The sequence below is a fragment of the Dermochelys coriacea genome, chromosome 10 (genome assembly GCF_009764565.3).
Source record: "Dermochelys coriacea isolate rDerCor1 chromosome 10, rDerCor1.pri.v4, whole genome shotgun sequence".
NCBI lineage: Eukaryota > Metazoa > Chordata > Testudines > Dermochelyidae > Dermochelys > Dermochelys coriacea.
In genome coordinates, this window is record NC_050077.1 from 16644694 (window position 1) to 16662034 (window position 17341).

Genomic DNA, 17341 nt, shown 5'->3' on the forward strand with positions numbered 1-17341 from the left:
TTCTAAATGGAGCACATATGATATGGAAATAATTTCAACACTAAATATTAAATGCTATCATGCTGTTTTCACAAGTCATTTTTCAGACTAGAACTACACAAATTAGGACAGCACATCATACTAAACTTTTTAAATCTGCAAAATTATTCACTGCTCTGGTTAAACCTGGTTCTATGCTACATTTGTTCTAGGATAAGCACTTTCACTAAATTCATAAATATAAGCAAGTTAAAATTTGATTGTACCTCCAGGCACTTTGTAAATTTTCTGGATTTGAAGGAACAATTTCTGGTTTCCAAGACTTGATGTCACTTCCAAATCTTTGGAGAAAACAAAACAGCAGTTACATTTTCAAATTCTAGCTCTCAAGGGTACAATGTAAATTCCCTAAATAAAATCTAGCACTACAGATGTTTGTCATCTGATATCAGTTTGTGTTTCAAACCGTGGAACCTTTCACACCTACCTGTGTATTAAGGAATTTTAGCATCGTTGTATACTAGGAAAAATAATATTCAAAGTTCATACACTATTGTATTTATGCCTCTTGTAAATTGCAAGAGGGATTTTGCAGTGGAGGGACCTGAGAAACCCAACTATTTTTTAAATGTTATGTTTTTTTGACACTTTAATTTTGCAACTGTTCTCAGTATTATAATATGCACAGTATTTGTTATCTGGGTTCACTGAAATGTGCAAAATCATGAAGCATAAACATCATAACGTAAATGATGATCCTTAATTACCAGACTGGCCACTGTATATTTCAACTATTTAAAATAGTGATAAGGGCAAATTAGGGTGTCTTTCATAGGCTATTCTTGTAATTATTCTATCACAAAAAGTTAAATATGGTAAAATATCATCTAAATCAGACAAGACATTGGCAATCTTTAATAGCTAGTTAGCCGCCTTTCATATCATTTTTCTATTTAGCCACCTGTGTACTGCTTGCCCACAATGTGCTATAATTGTTTAAAGAAAAATATTTTTGATCAGCTACTTACGCTATAATATTGAAGAAATCCTTGTTTGACATTTGTTCTTCAAGTAAAAGTCGCAAGGAATGTTGGATATGAATGATGTACAAGAAATTTGTTACTGAGATATCAACAAGTATAACAACCCTACACAAGGAACACATGCCTTAATTAAAAAAGACTCAAATCACAGACAATATTTCTATCACTCCGTTTAGATATTTTAATCACTACTGAATTAATTATTGTTCAAGTTTTGACCTTAAAATCTATGAAGTAATAGATTTTTTCCCCTGCACCACTGCAGAACTACGGTAAAAGAAAACACACTTAGTATGGAATAAGCATGTCCGCATCCTGGAAACACAGGGACAATTCATGTGATTAATAGGGCTGTCAAATGATTAAAAAAATTAATTGTGATTAATCGCAGTTTAAATCGCACTATAAATATATGTTGATGTTCTTCTACATTTTCAAATATATTGATTTCAGTTACAACACAGAATACAAAGAGTACAGTGCTCACTGTTATTTTTATTACAAATATTTACACTGTAACAAAGATAAATAAAAGAAAATCATTTTTCAATTCACCTCATACAAATACTGTAGTGTGATCTCTATCATGATAGTGCAATCTACAAATGTAGATTTTTTTTGTTTGTTACATAACTCAAAAACAAAACATGCCTGTTCTCACTTTCAAGTGACATTGTAAATAAGAAGTGGGCAGCATTATCTCCCGTAAACAAACTTGTTTCTCTTAGCGACTAGCTGAACAAGAAGTAGGACTGAGTCAACTTGTAGACGCTAAAGTTTTATATTGTTTTGTTGTAGCCAGATCTAAAAGATATTTATGTGCCAGATGCACTAAAGATTCATATGTGCCTTCATGCTTCAACCACCATTCCAGAGGACATGTGTCCAGGCTGAAAACGGGCTCTGCTCAAAAACTATCCAAAGCAGTGCAGACTGACGCATGTTCATTTTCATCATCTGAGTCAGATGCCACCAGCAGAAGGTTGATTTTCTTTTTTGAGGTTTGGGTTCTGTAGTTTTCACATCGGAGTGTTGCTCTTTTAAGACATTTGAAAGCATGCGCCACACCTTGTCCCTCTCAGAGTTTGGAAGGCACTTCAGATGTTTAAACCTTTGGCTGAGTGATATAGCTATCTTTAGAAATCTCACATTGGTACCTTCTTTGCATTTTGTCAGATCTGCAGTGAAAGTGGTTCTTAAAACGAACAACATGTGCTGGGTCATCATCCGAGACTGCTATAACATCAAATATATGGCAGAATATGGGTAAAACAGAGAAGGCAACATACGGTTCTCCCCCAAGGAGTTTAGTCACAAAATTAATTAATTATTTTTTTTAAACGAGCATCATCAGCATATTCTCTGGAATGGTGGCTGAAGCATGAAGGAGTATACGAAAGTTTAGCATATCTGGCACATAAAGACCTTGCAAAGCTGGTTACAAAAGTGCCATGTGAACGCCGGTTCTCACTTTCAGGTGACATTGTAAGCAAGCGGGTATCATTATCTCCTGTAAATGGAACCAAACTTGTTTGTCTTAGCGATTGGCTGAACAAGAAGTAAGACTGAAATAGACTTGTAAGCCCTAAAGTTTTACATTGTTTTGTTTTTGAGTGCAGTTATGTAACAAAAAAAAAATCTACATTTGTAAATTGCACTTTCACGATAAAGAGATTGCACTACAGTACTTGTATGAGGTGAAATGAAAATACTATTTCTTTTGTTTATCATTTTTACAGTGCAAATATTTGTAATAAAAATAATATAAAGTGAGCACTGTACACTTTGTATTCTGTGTTATAATAGAAATGAATATATTTGAAAATATAGAAAAACATCCAAAATATTTAATAGGTAATTAATATTGAATTGGTATTCCATTGTTTAACAGTGTGATTGAGATTAATCACAGTTAATTTTTTTAAGCACAATTTTTTGAATTAATCGCGTGTAACCGTGATTAATTGACAGCCCTAATATTATATATATAAAAATAAAATAAGGCTGTCAAAATATTATATATATATTATACATATACACACACACACACACACACACACACTGTGGCAGAGTTCCGACCTTGTCCCCGTGGGTCCCGTGCTTCCAGGCGGTTTATGCTAGCTTCAGAGGCTCACTGCAACCCTCCACGTAGCCCTTCTCTCTCTAGGGCTAGGGATACAGTCTACTGAGCCCTTTTCATCCTAAGCCAGCAAGGAGGTTGGTGAGAGAACTCCCACAGTCTCTGTCGCTCCTACGGCCTCATACCAAAACAGTTTAGCCTCCTGTCCTGACAGGGGCCTGTTTTCCCCTCGCAGGAGGTGTTTCTGTAGTGGTGGGCTGGGGGGAACCCGGGCCTGCCCTGTACTCTGGGTTTCGGCCCAGGGACCCTAATGGTAGCAGCTGTTGGCAGCCAACCTTTCACTGCCAGAGTTGCTACATTTCCCTGGGCCACTTCCCCACAGCTCTCCTGCTTCTCCCTTCTCTTTTACCTTAGGGCTCCCTTACCAATGACTTGAGGGTATCTTCATTAACCAGCCCTTCAGCCACATTTCCTCTCCTCTGGCTCCCTGGAGTGAGCCCTTTTATAGTATCAGAGGGGCCTTAATTAGAGTAAGGTGGTCACATTAGCTTAATGGCATCACCTGACTCTTTGCAGGTTAATTGGAGTCAGGTGTTCTCATTAGCCTGGAGCAGCCCCTGCTCTGGTCAGTCAGGGAACAGAAAACTGTTAATCCAGTTGCCAGTATATCTGCCTTCTGCTACTCTGCTGTACCCAACTGTCTATCACAAAATTTTATATATATATACATACATAGAGAGAGAGAGAGAGAGAGAGAAAGAATACAATTCTCACAGCAAAATGACTGACCAAGTATTATTATTTTATCAACTACAATTGGTTAAAAACCATAGTAAAAACATCCTGATTGGTTAATAATTAAATCACAGCGTTTTAATATCATGTGTTGCGAAGAGCCACAGAAGACATATTAAAGAGTCATTTGCGGCTTGGGAACCTCAGTCTGAATATCATTGATCTATAGTATTGTGTTAGTCAGTGACTGTTTGATTTTAAATAATCACTATCTAACATAATGAGATCAAGCTGTATTATGGTCCTAATCCAGCAAACAATAATGCACATGCCTAATTTTAATCACATGAATAGTCCCTGTAAGTGTTTCCAGGATTGGGCCCTTACTTATTCCACACAGAGTGTGTTTTGTTTTACCCTAATGCTGGACCCGGACCCATGCAATACACCTCAAAAGGTGAGAAGAGTGGTCTCCCACCATTTTTACTGTGGTTCATAATTCCGTATACAGTTTTGGGGGAAAAAAGAATTAAGTGTCTGAGTGGGGCTGGGTGGAAGATTTGGTGTCTGAGCTTTCACAGTAGGAATCTTTAACACTAAGTACAGATGGCTCAATGTGCTTTGCAGGAAGGGTCTTAATGTTTTAGCCTTTGTGATCATACACATCAGGCTCTGTTTACATGAGATTTAAGACAGAACATTTCCCAAAGGGTCATTTCTTAGATATCTCAAATTTAAATGTGTATATTAACCGGTCTCATTGAAACTATGGCTTCTTTTCTAGTATATTTGAACTTTAGGGTCTTTATGGTCCACTGAACATCCCATCATCAATAATAAAAAGATATATCTACATGCTGAACAGTACAATATCAGGTTTCAGAGTAGCAGCCTTGTTAGTCTGTATTCGCAAAAAGAAAAGGAGTACTTGTGGCACCTTAGAGGCTAACAAATTTATTTGAGCATAAGCTATCGTGAGCTACAGCTCACTTCATCGCATGCATTATATCATCATATCAGTTTTCAAAAATGGATACTTAAATTGCATGCACAAGTCACATATCTGCAAATGATGCATTTAGGTGTGTACATTTTCTGTACTGTGTCTCTATGCTCATTTACAGGCACAAAGTTAACACTGCCAAATTAGGATGCCACTTCTGCAACAGGGACCCAGAATGCCCAATATTAATACCTCCGTTCACAAACAGTTCCCCATATTCTTCTGCTAGCGATAGAAAGCCAGTCTATTCGCCTCTCATATGTTCTCACTGTTCTATCAAGCTGTTTCTGTGAACAAAATATAGACAACTGATGAATGGTGGTTTTTAAAATAATCTAAATTAACATGTTTCTATTTCAGACTAAATTTGTATTTCCAAATATTTGTTGACCTAAAAATAGGATAATTGACTATGACAAACTATACACATTTTAGTAAATAAAATCCACGTATTTAAACTGATGGAAATGATCAGTTATGGTAAAGTAAATAAAGTTTCCAGTATCCTTACAGTTCATGTATTCTGTTAAAACATCTGCAAATAAGACACACAGAAAATGATGAAGAAACTAAAAGGGCTCCATGGTTCTCTGACTCTCAGATAATAGTTTAGCTTGCTCATAATTGCCCTCTGTGCATTTTAGTTGCTCATCTGTTAATGTCAGACATTTCAATCATTTTGGCTATAACTCCATAGTCTTTAAATGGGCAACCATTATCACGGGGTGGGCACTGAAGGGGCCAGGACCCCACGAAGTCAATGACAGACACATAGGGTACACAGTTCATATCTCATCAGGATGTTTCAGTATTCACACAGTGTTCCAAAACCAACACAAAACAGTGTAGAATCAGCACAAGCACTTGTCCTACAAGAAGAGGTCCACCCAGCCATCTCACCTGTTTCAAAATTTGTATCCACATCCGATCTGCAGACATGGTCCACAGATATCTGCAGCTGCAGATATAAAGCGGATATCCGCAGATTTGCAGGGCTCTGCCTGTTTCCATGCTAAACCTCCACATTATCCCTAAGCCAGAGAGCAAGAACCAGGAGAGTAAATTCTGATATTCAGTGGACTATTAAAACACCAACAAGACTTAATCTACTTCTAGGGTATAACATCAAGAGCATATTTCTCTAAGGATATGTCTACATTGCAGCTATAAGCACAAATAGCAGCTCGTGTAGACATATCTGTGCTAGCTGTACTCTAGCTATCTCACTAAACCCATAAATGACCTTCCATTCACACTCATGACTGCAGGGTAGATGCATCTTAAGTGCTTTGTAGCACCAGTCAGATATTACATTTGGACAATCAATGACAGGAGCAATGGCAGAGGCCAGGCCATATGTTCAACAAGCACCATATTTTTATTTATTAAAATGCAGCCCAAGGCCATGCAAGGGCACGGAAGTATATTAAAACCATTAGACAAGAATTGGAGGCCACGCTTTTCCCTGGAGAACAATAACAGAAACTACTCTCAGTGAAGAATCACCACCAAGAATGCTGTCAATCATCTACACTGCAATATAAGCCCAGGATTAGGAGAACTTGAGTTAGCAGACCGTAAGTTTGTTAAAATAGAGCTTGAGCGTCTACACTCATTTGCAACCCCAGGTTAGGTATTCAACCCTGGGTCCCAACCTGGAGCTTCAGTGTCTACACTGCATTATGTGGGTCTGACTCCAACCACCCAAATCCCAGATTTCCTAGTGCCCTCCCAAAATGTGGCTGCTCTAGCCTTTTGTATATGGTGCAGTGTGGGAAAACTTGACTGTTCACCAAACTTGGCTGTCCAGATGACAAAGAAAAACAGCCCACAGGGTTGTGGAATGCTTTTGGGAGACTCCCAGAGCATGAGTCCAGTGGGGCTGCATCTACGCTGCAAAGCAATAGAGCTTGAACCCTGGATCCTGGCTTGACTCAGGTTCAGGCCCTCCACACCCGGGGTGTCCTGGAAACAAACACCTGAAAGGCTATTCGGCATATATATATATTCTTTACTATATCTCGTATGAATCACTTATCCCATGCCATTGCAGATGTTGCGCACACAACCATCTGAAGAATAATATCAGGCACAACATACAAGGCAAAAGGAGAGTGTCACTGATGGTGAGCCACAGCTGTCTGGGCATACCCTCACAGGTAGGTCTAGACAAAGTTAGTTTCACCCTACTCTCACTAGACAAAAGTTAGTTTCACCCTACTCTCACAAAGTTAGATTCACAACACCAGGAGCTGATGTACTTGGCTAGATGCAGGACACATCCATCCTTTCTTATGACAACTCCATTTGCAATCCTATGGGGGCAATGGGGAGTCAAGACAGAGGAGACGTGTACTGTTGACATTGCAGAGAGTCGGAGGCATCATATAGCCAAGCTCATTACTGCATATTACTGCAGCTAGCAACGCAGAGAGATGAACCTATAACAGGTCATTCAGGGGACAAAGTTATTCCTCAAAGGCTCAGAGTTGTTCACCCACTCAGATGGTCCAAAATCTTAAGGGAGGTTTGCGCTTTTTCGCATTGGGAATTTGAAACTCAAAAGTGAGGATTCTGTTGTGGTGGTGTCGATAGAGAATGCTCACTGTTATTAATGATGTGGTTTGACACTGATGGCATATCATCTTTGTCCTTTAACGTCAGGTGTGTGTGGTTTCTTTTACTACAGAAAGGTCATGCACTCTTTGGCCTTGTCTATACTAGAAGGTTTTACTGGTAAAGCTCACCTTCAACTGGCACAACCTGGCAAGCACCAACATTTAATATTTTTTGTCTACTAACACCTCTCTCCACTTTTGCCAGCATTTTTATTCCCTCTTCCAGAGTGACATAAGCCTACTGTTGGTATGTCTCCATTGGTACAGTAACAATCTGGACAAATATGTATCTGTATGGGTATAAGAAGTCTTCCAGCAACATTCCCATAATTCACCATTCCCTTCAGCAGCGAGCTGTCTAGTAAAAGATTTTGAGCTCTGCTACTATGCGGTCCCAGTGGCCAGAAGCATGCCTCCCAGTTCAATAACCAGCACATTGTTTGTGGTCACATCTTTTCCTGTTACTTTTCTCACACCACTACAAGCATGGTTCCAATCCATTCTCATGCTGCTGTGTAGTCTAGAGGTTGGTGGGGTTGGAGCAGGGTAGAGGTCTTTGAATTTCTAGGGCTGTGGGGAAAGGAGCATGTTCTGGCACAACTATGGCATTATTATAGGAAGAAAGATAAATATGCCAACCTTTCAAAAGTGATTCAATCCAGGGAGAAAACCAGAGATGAGACCCAATGCAAATCAAAAGAAAAGGAAAGGAGGTGGGTCTAACAAAAGGTCAAGGAGCACAAGAGGAGGTCTGGAGCTTCCCGCAAGCCCTGCCCCTTTACACACAGCTTGATGCTATATCAAGCAGGGTTGCCTACCTCCACCTTTAAAATGGACTGCAGACACCTCAGCATCCCACAGTGCCCAGGAATCCCTCCCCGCACAGTGGGATGAGGAAAAGGTGCGTGGCATTGCCAGGAATGTGATGATGATGACAGTGAGCTGAGCAATAGCCAGGAGCTGTCTGATATACAACCAGAATCCCAGACAACTGTGCAAGTGCCCTGTGGCAACACGTGTCATCCCAGTAAGAGGAAGAATTAGCAGGAGTATTGTAAGTAGGACATAAGAAGTAATTCTTCTGCTCTACTCCGCACTGATTAGGCCTCAACTGGAGTATTGTGTCCAGTTCTGGGCGCCACATTTCAGGAAAGATGTGGACAAATTGGAGAAAGTCCAGAGAAGAGCAACAAAAATGATTAAAGGTCTGGAAAACATGACCTATGAGGGAAGATTGAAAAATTTGGGTTTGTTTAGTCTGGAGAAAAGAAGACTGAGAGGGGACATTGTAACAGTTTTCAAGCACATAAAAGGTTATTACAAGGAAGAGGGAGAAAAATTGTTCTTCTTAACCTCTGAGGATAGGACAAGAAGCAATGGACTTAAATTGCAGCAAGGGCAGTTTAGGTTGGACATTAGGAAAAAATTCCTAACTGTCAGAGTGGTTAAGCACTGGAATAAATAGCTTAAGAACATTTAGTGAGGGCTTTCTGAAAATCCAAGTACACTATATCCACTGGATCCACACATTTGTTGACCCTCTCAAAGAATTCTAATAGATTGCTAATGCATAATTTCCCTTTTCAAAAGCCCTGTTGAATCTTCTCCAACATATCCTGTTCATCTGTGTGTTTGATGATTCTGTTATTTACTACAGTTTCTACTAGTTTGCCTGGTACTGAAGTCAGGCTTATGAGCCTGTAATTGCTAGGATCGCCTCTGGAGCTTTTTTAAAAAATTGGCGTCACTTTAGCTATCTGCCAGTCATCTGGTACAGAGACTGATTTAAGTGATAGGTTACATACCCCATACAGTAGTTATGCAATTTCATATCTGAGCTCATTCACAATTCTTGGGTGATTACCAGCTGGTCCTGGTGACTTATTACTGTTTAGTTTATCCATTTGTTCCAAATCCTCCCCTACTGACACCTCAATCTTGAACAGTTCCTCAGATTAGTCTTCTAAAAAGAATGTCTCAAGTGTGTGAATCTCACTTGCATCCTCTGTAGTGAAGACTGATGCAAAGAATTCATTTAGCTTCTCCACAACAGCCTTGTCTTCTTCGAGTGCACCTTTACCACCTTGATCATCCAGTGCCCCCACTGATTTTTTGGTACTTTCTCCTTCTGATGTACTTAATTTATTTTTTGCTATTAGCTTATGAGTCTTTTGCTAGATGCTCTTCAAATTCTCTTTTGGTTTGCCTTATTATGCTTTTGCACTTGACATACCAGAACTTGCATGCCCCCAACTGGCAGTTACAGTTCCTTGGGCTGCTGGCAGAATAGCTGGTTAACCTTTACCCACACAGATTTGGGATGCTGCCACAATTTTACAGAACATCGTATTAGCAAGAGGTATTTAATGTTTTCCCCGTTATTGTCAGGACAAGTTGCCTTGGTTGGACCACCAGGGTATGGCATATTCCCTTGCCACTCCGGCACTACTTCTGTGAGAGGATCTCTGGGAAAAACAACTTGGCTGCATACATTCCCAGGCAGCCTCTGGGCCTCTTACACACCTCTTTTCTCTGCCACTTTGCTATCCATCTGATGGATAAATCCTCAAGGATTCACAACTGCTGAAATTCATTCAGCAGTCTTTACTATAATATTCTTGTACATATTTCATGTCTCGCCCCCTCCCTATTTAAGTGACCTGGTTAAGTACCCCCACCATCCTGTATGGTCTAAAATGCTTACAATCCACATATAATTCTGGGGCTAACCATAAATGTATACTGCCCAAGACAGGAAAATCTGAGTAGCTGGTGTAGTTATTTACCATAGAATGCTAAATCCTCAGACCTAACAACTGCTGTTTGTTTAATCTGTTTGTCAGTGACCTTTATGAGGGGAACCTCACCAACACCTGCAGAACATCTGGTAACTATCAGAGCCAAACACCACCTCATACAAAAAGGAGGACACATTTACAGAAATTATTCAGGAGATCAAGACAAATGTGGGGAATGCTAGGGAGTGGTATGAAATCTGCTGGAGAAGACATGGAAGGACAGAGGCACAGAGCTACGCTGCTGCTATTGAAGCAGCAGACACCACTGTTGATCAATGAATATATCAAGGATAACATTGCAGCAGTTCCACCCACTCTAAAGCATGAATAATACTGGCTGCTGGTAAGGATCATACACTTCTCCACCCCTGAATCACCCACGCTTCTTGCAGTAGTTCCCATTACACTCAATTCCAATAGACAAACAGCATAGGGAACAAAAAGAAATGTTTTGACTAGACATACTGCAATCTGTGATGCATGACATCCAGTCTGCATGTTAAATTTCACTGTAAATAGTTTTTGATATGCGGTTAGTAAATTCAAAATTGTAAGTAAGCTCTTTTCTCTTTTTGTGAGGCATGTCTTATTGTGTTTTACATAGAGTTCAAGGTTGTTGACAGTTACTGCACACATTTATTGTGTTTTTTGGCACTACAGAGCTGTCTGAGGTGGTAGAAAGTACTTCATATAACCAGAAAGGCTTCTATACCACAATAAAAAAATTCAATAAAATATTAAAGCTAGTAATTAATGTGCACTACAAAAAGAATTGCCCTTATGCAATCCTCATTACGATTTCTAATACAAGTCATATTCATGCATATTATCTAAAGACAGGCTCAGTCAGTGTACATATTCCATAAGACAATGTCAGGCTACTACCCACTGTCAGAGGATACTCCTAAGCTTTCTTCACCCACACAGTGCTAATGGTGGAACTTTAACTGGCTTACTTTCAGGCTGTTTGAATGTAGTCGACGGCCTGTCTGTCCACCTCACTTCATCCACCCTAGCATTAGGGTCTCACCCTTGGTCTCACAGATGTTATGCAATCCGCAGCACACAGCAATAACTGTAGGAAAATTTTCCTTGCTGAATTTTAGCCTTGCCATGAAATACCTTCTCTTCAGTCTTCCAAAGACACACTCACATTCATTCTGTAGCTGCACAAGGGATAATTAAACCTTCCCTTATTTCTGTCCAAATTGCTGGTGTTTGGCTTCATAAGCCAGGGAAGCAAAGGGAAGTCGCTAAGAATCACGATTGGCATAGAAACTCTGTTAATGTCAATTGGATGTCTGGAAAAAGTGTCCCAGCTTTCAGCTTGTCAAAAAGTCATGTATTTCTAAAAATCCAGGTGGTATGGACTTTTCCAGACCAGCCAACTTTGTGTTGTCTGTACATCAATCCTTGGTGATCCACCAAACTACATAATCATCAAGAAACACCCATTTTATTTACTTGGAGGCTAGTGGTTGGGAGGGCACAGAACAGGGACATGAGTAGTCTACTGTCTCAGCAGTTTAGGAAGCCCTTGTTGTTGAATCCATTTATTATTTCCTGCATGTTGCCCTGCCTTACTGCCCTGTATAGCAGGACAAGCTTTATTGCCTTGCATACCTCAGTGATGACTGCCTGTTGATTTTCCAGTGCCAAACTGCTTCCTCACTGACTGACAGCATACAGGGTTGCAAGTTTCCAAATGATTGCCATTCATTTCTGCCTTGCAAGGGCAACTCTCGTCTTGGTGTTTCTGTGTTGCAGGACTCGGGTGAGCTTAGCACACAACTGCAGGGATGTGGAGTTCTTCATCTCAAAGTTCTGGACCCCAGTACTGATTGACCTAGGTTCACGTGACATTCCAATTGTGCCACTTGGTACTCATTGAACGGGAGCACCCTTTGCAGTTGTATGAACGGCTGTAATAGTATAGCCACTACATTCACTGTCCACTCATTTTCAGCTGAGTCTGAGTAGTGCAGCCTTGCAAATACAACAAAGTTTCTTCTCTGTGCTGCATCCATGCTGTTATGAGTTTGAAAATGGTGCACGAGAGCAGTAGATTATGTGGCGGAACAAAATGAATTGTGTGCATTTAACCCAAATTCCCAAAATTTCCCAAATGAGGTATCCCACAATATACAGCAGCTGCCTCATAATGCACAGTGACAATTTCCCACAAGGTAGTGTTCCTGAAGGCAGCACTGAGGACACTGGAATGCTTATCCACAGTACAACATACTTTTTGCTGGTCTAACTTGATACCGTATGGACATGATGGATCAGCACAAACAATGAAATGTAAATGCACTTTGCTGAAATAATTGCACTATGCTGGCAAAACTTTTCCTGTTCAAAGTTTCTACTGTAGATAAGACCTTAGGGCATTCTAAAACCTGAATTACACAGTACCCTGAATTGCACATATAAGGCAAACCAATGCATCTATGGAAGGGCAAAAAACATGGGTATAGTCAAGAGGCAAGAGTTCCCTGTTTTCTACTCTAACAGGTCTGGGCTAAATTGCTCAGAGGTGAGCCCTAGCTTTTTTGCTAGCTAAATTACATTTCATCCAAACAAATGGAAAGGCTATTGTGGGAATGATCACCCAAACCTGTTGAGGCTAAAATGCGACTCACAAATATGATATGCAGAGCTACTAAGGACTATAAAGTGAACATTTCTATGATGGCCCTTTGATGATTATTAACACTTAGCACTTATACAGAACTTTTCATCCATTGATTTCATATTGCTTTACAATGGTAGGTAAGAATTACCCTGATTCATTGATGGAGAAACTGAGGCACAGAAAGGGTAAGTAATTTTCAGGTCACATGGCAAATCAGACTATATTTTGAATTTTGCCTATGTCTCCTGACTGTCTACTATCCTATCACCTGACAATACTGCTTCTCTTTAGGTATAACAGCAGTACACCTGAAACAAAAATATTCCAGCAGTACTGGATGCTGTGGAAACATATTCAGAACAGAGCCCATGTTGTAGAAATAAGCAGTGATATGGTATTCTAAATCTAGATCTATGTGGCATCATGACTCACATCATCTGCTTTTTATTCCTGCAAATTTCCCCTTGATATAGGGACACGTTTCTGTCACTTTCTGCTTCCAAGCTGCCATAGATTGCCCTCAGTGTCCTACACTGATCTGGTATTATTAGTTTTTCACCACTGTCCTCAGTCTCCTCTCCCCCAGGAGTTGTGCATCATCTGTTGCTCAGTTGGAAAACCCCAATAGATCCACTTCATTGGTGATGAAGTGGTAGATCCACTTCACTGAGGAAGCTCTTAATACAATGCACTGTTTTGCAGGGCAAAATTTACTGTTTAATCTATGCTTTATGAAGCCTGGAATCAAATTCTTGACCTCAGAATTCTTTGCCTGCCTCTTTCTGCACGTGAGCTGTCTGGGACGGCTATGGTAGCAGGGTGCTCTGTCTTATTGCCATAGACTGCTGCCATATCACACAGCAGTTATCTGAGCTTGTGAGTGCTTTGCTTGCTAAAATGTCCAACGTATGCCCTAGTTTATTTTTTTTGTCTGACCAATGACTGCTAGGCATTCTGCTTTATTGAACTTGTTTACTTCTCAGACTGAACAGAATGGGGATATACTTGTAATTAAGGTATGAAATTATAGGAGAGGATTGTATTAGGGTGGGTTTGGGAGTTGCTGGTTTTAATACTTTACAGTATGTATATTTATAAAAGATACACAGAACAACAGAATAGGATGGAATAATTACAATGTGTTCACAATAACTTTCTGCTGGACAAAAAAGCATATTTGACACTAGTCCAGCAGTGCTCCTGACAGACCTGTTCCTCTTATTTAGAATTCATCATTGTTAGATGAATCTGTTCATATATACAGCCAGGTTACTGGGTCTTGTATTCTGCAGATACACTCAATGACAGCTGTAAGCATCTTGTCTTGTAACCAACTGTGCCTGTGAATCCTCTCTCTTGCTGGCCTCTTCTCAGCGCAGGATAATGACTGAGATGGAATAACTAGGTGTGCATGTAGTACTGGATTGTAGGACCAACTAGACAAATATTAATAACTCACCTGATAGTCATATAATATTGGTGGGTCCACGTGAACATTTTTCACTGTCCCATCATGCCATTCAAACTGCATCATTGCTTTCTGAAAGGATGAGAAAACACTCCGCTGTTTAAAGCAACATGTATGTTGTAAGTTACATAAACATGACATTCTTTCCATTGAGTTTATTGGTGAAGAAATACACAAACTATTGTGAATGACATGATATGTCTGACTTAAATCCATAAATGTAAGAAAACTAAAAGTCTATGGAGTTTCACCTGCTTACATCAGGGCTGAATTTGGTTCTGTGAGCCTAAGAGGCAGAACACAGAAACATATTTAAACTTGCACAGATTAGGCATCACAATTTCAAATAAATACTACTTTTTCAGATAAAAAATCTACCAGACCACCTCTTTAGACTGGATGTTCTATACAGGATGAAAGCTTTCTGAGCAGGCCACACAATGAGGCATTATACTTTTAAAAAAAAAAGTTATTTATTTGGGGCCAGTGCTGCAAGGTACTCCTGCAAGAGTATTCGCAACTCCAATGAAGTTCAAGGATACTCAGAGTATTTAGAATCTCACAAGGTCAGTCCAGAGAAGTTATTTAGGATCATACAACTAGGAATACTGCTCTCTGTGGCAGTAGTGCTACACAATTGAAAACAAATACTTTACCTTACTTTTCCATCAGCATACAACGACTTCAGGTAATATGAAAACAACAAAGAGATTTGGATACATATTCACCCGAGGGGACAACCCCCTCCTCCACCCCAAAAAAACCCCATATCAAACCAATCAACCAACCTTTCCCCCTCAAACAAACAAATAACCCCCCCAAAAACCCACTTTGGAAAATAAGCTTTACAATGTCATCAGAGTGTAAAACATAATTTAAAAAATTAGTTTCTGGCAGCCCAACAGAAGTTCCAGAGCTGATGTCCCCTCACTGAAAATGCCCTCCCTCTATCCTCAGCCCCATGCTGTAACCAGGAGGCTAACAGACAACGACAAGGAAGCTTATAAAATATGGGAGAACTAAACAAAATTAGTGTGCCCTTCTCATATGCTGGTAAAATCACCCTTGGCACTCAGATGGCCTAGTAGAAACACTGCAAGCTGGGAGGGGTTGCAAGCACTTAGGAGGACAGGATTCGAATCCAAAATGACCTTGACAAATTGGAGAATTGGTCTGAATTCAACAAGATGAAATTCAATAAAGACAAGTGGAAAAATACTTCACATAGGAAGAAAAAAATCAAATGTACAACTATAAGATGGAGAGTAACTGGCTTGATGATAGTACTGCTGAAAAGGTTCTGGGGGTTATAGTGGATCACAAGCTGAAGAAGAGTCAACAATGTGATGCAGCTGAGAAAGAGGATAATATCATACTAGGATGTATTAACAGGAATGTCATAAAATCGTCAGTTTTAGCTGGTAATGAAGGATTAACTGCTTCATCTGGGGAGAACAAAGAAATTGCCAAAGATGCAGAGGGGGGTCACATGTTCCTCCAGATGATGATGATGATCAGTACACTGTACATCCTGTTTGGGATCACAAATACCATGCTGTTGAGGTTGTTGCATTGACTTGGGAGGCTCAACTGTAGGGCAGGCCATTTATTCCTGGATGAGGTGTGGAGGGCGTGCTCAAAAAATATGATCCTAAATAATGAGGTTGAGGATTTCAAGGTACCCAATAAGACCAAGACAGCATACCATAAAGATGTGGCATATGAGATCATGATGGAGGAATCCAGGGAGTCTGCATTTTGCCTGATCCATGTCTCTTACAGCAAGAAGAACAACATCCTGATGTGACCCTCTTTGATTCCCGCTCATGGATTTACTCAGGCAGTATCTGCCATGAAAGAAGGACTTCTGCTATAAGCAAATGAAAAAGATTCCAAAGAATAAACTTCCTCTAGAGAAAACCTGATCTCTGAAGAACTTTGGGAGGTTCTAGACAATTCTCCCTGAGATATAGATATCGGGTGTGATGAGGCTGGATGAAGTTAAATCTTCCTTATCAGTACCCTAGATACTGACAGAGGCGTTGTAGATGTTGGTAATGGTGTCATGTTTAGAAAGTTATGTTCCAGTGCAATAGTTAAATCCAGATGTTGCAAATGTAGCCAGAACAGAGGTCGATTGCACTGAAGGAGGCGATATTTGAGGCACTAATACTATGGGGATTAATGTAGATCTCATTTCTCTATGTGGTACCAAGGTTTCTGGAACTGACAGAACCACTGTAGTCAGTACTGATGTAGTAGGGTTGGCAACAGAGCTCAAATGGTACAGTGCCGGGGCTGAAAAATGCACCTCTTGTTATAGAGTACAACTGAGGTGCCGGTCAGATGTATGATAATTCTTTGACTTCCTCTTAGACTATACTGGGGATGGTGGTAGGTGCTCAGTCATGGTCTTAGATGTCTGCTCTTCTCTACCACATATAGCTAGAGCAACTGACTGACCCACAGAGGCCTGTGCTGCACCACCACTACCTTTAGAAAATGTAAGGTCTTTTGGTAACTGAAGAGACCTAGAGTACTAAGGTTAACATCTCCAATTACCCGAGCGCTAGCCAAATGCTGTTGCAAACCCCAGCCACATCTTTCAACCCATAGTTCTCCAAATCAGATGCACTCTTCACTGAATGCTCCAAGTAAAATGTTTGTCGAGCAACTTAGCTTTTGAGCATGTTTTGATCTGCAGATGGAGCACTTGTAAAGAATGTGGCCTTCTCTAAGGCAAAAAAGGCATTTAGAATGCCCATTATTTCAGGGCATTGCTGCTTTACATGAAGGGCAGGACTTAAACCCTGGACACTGTCTCACACGTGAGGCTAATGCCTCAGTAATAATGTTATCTTTAAACAAAAACAAAACACCCCCGTTATGTAATGGTCCTCACTCGGGGGTTGGTTGGGAAGCGTGGCCTAGTGGTCAGGGTTGTGACCCATGACTGGCAGGGGGTTGGTAGGGGACCCTGGG

General features: G+C 40.2%; 1 protein-coding gene across 3 annotated transcripts in view; it reads right to left on the minus strand.

Annotated features, from left to right (window-relative positions):
- The window catches only part of VWA3A (von Willebrand factor A domain containing 3A), a 77372-nt gene that overhangs the window by 26010 nt on the left and 34021 nt on the right, over positions 1-17341 (minus strand). For all 3 annotated transcript variants that reach the window (XM_038420741.2, XM_038420740.2, XM_038420749.2), the window contains exons 15-18: positions 14351-14431; positions 5033-5127; positions 1008-1127; positions 246-320 (exon numbers count right to left, since the gene is read on the minus strand). In XM_038420741.2, coding sequence (XP_038276669.2) covers positions 246-320; positions 1008-1127; positions 5033-5127; positions 14351-14431 — 371 coding nt within the window. The remainder of the gene's footprint in view (positions 1-245; positions 321-1007; positions 1128-5032; positions 5128-14350; positions 14432-17341) is intronic.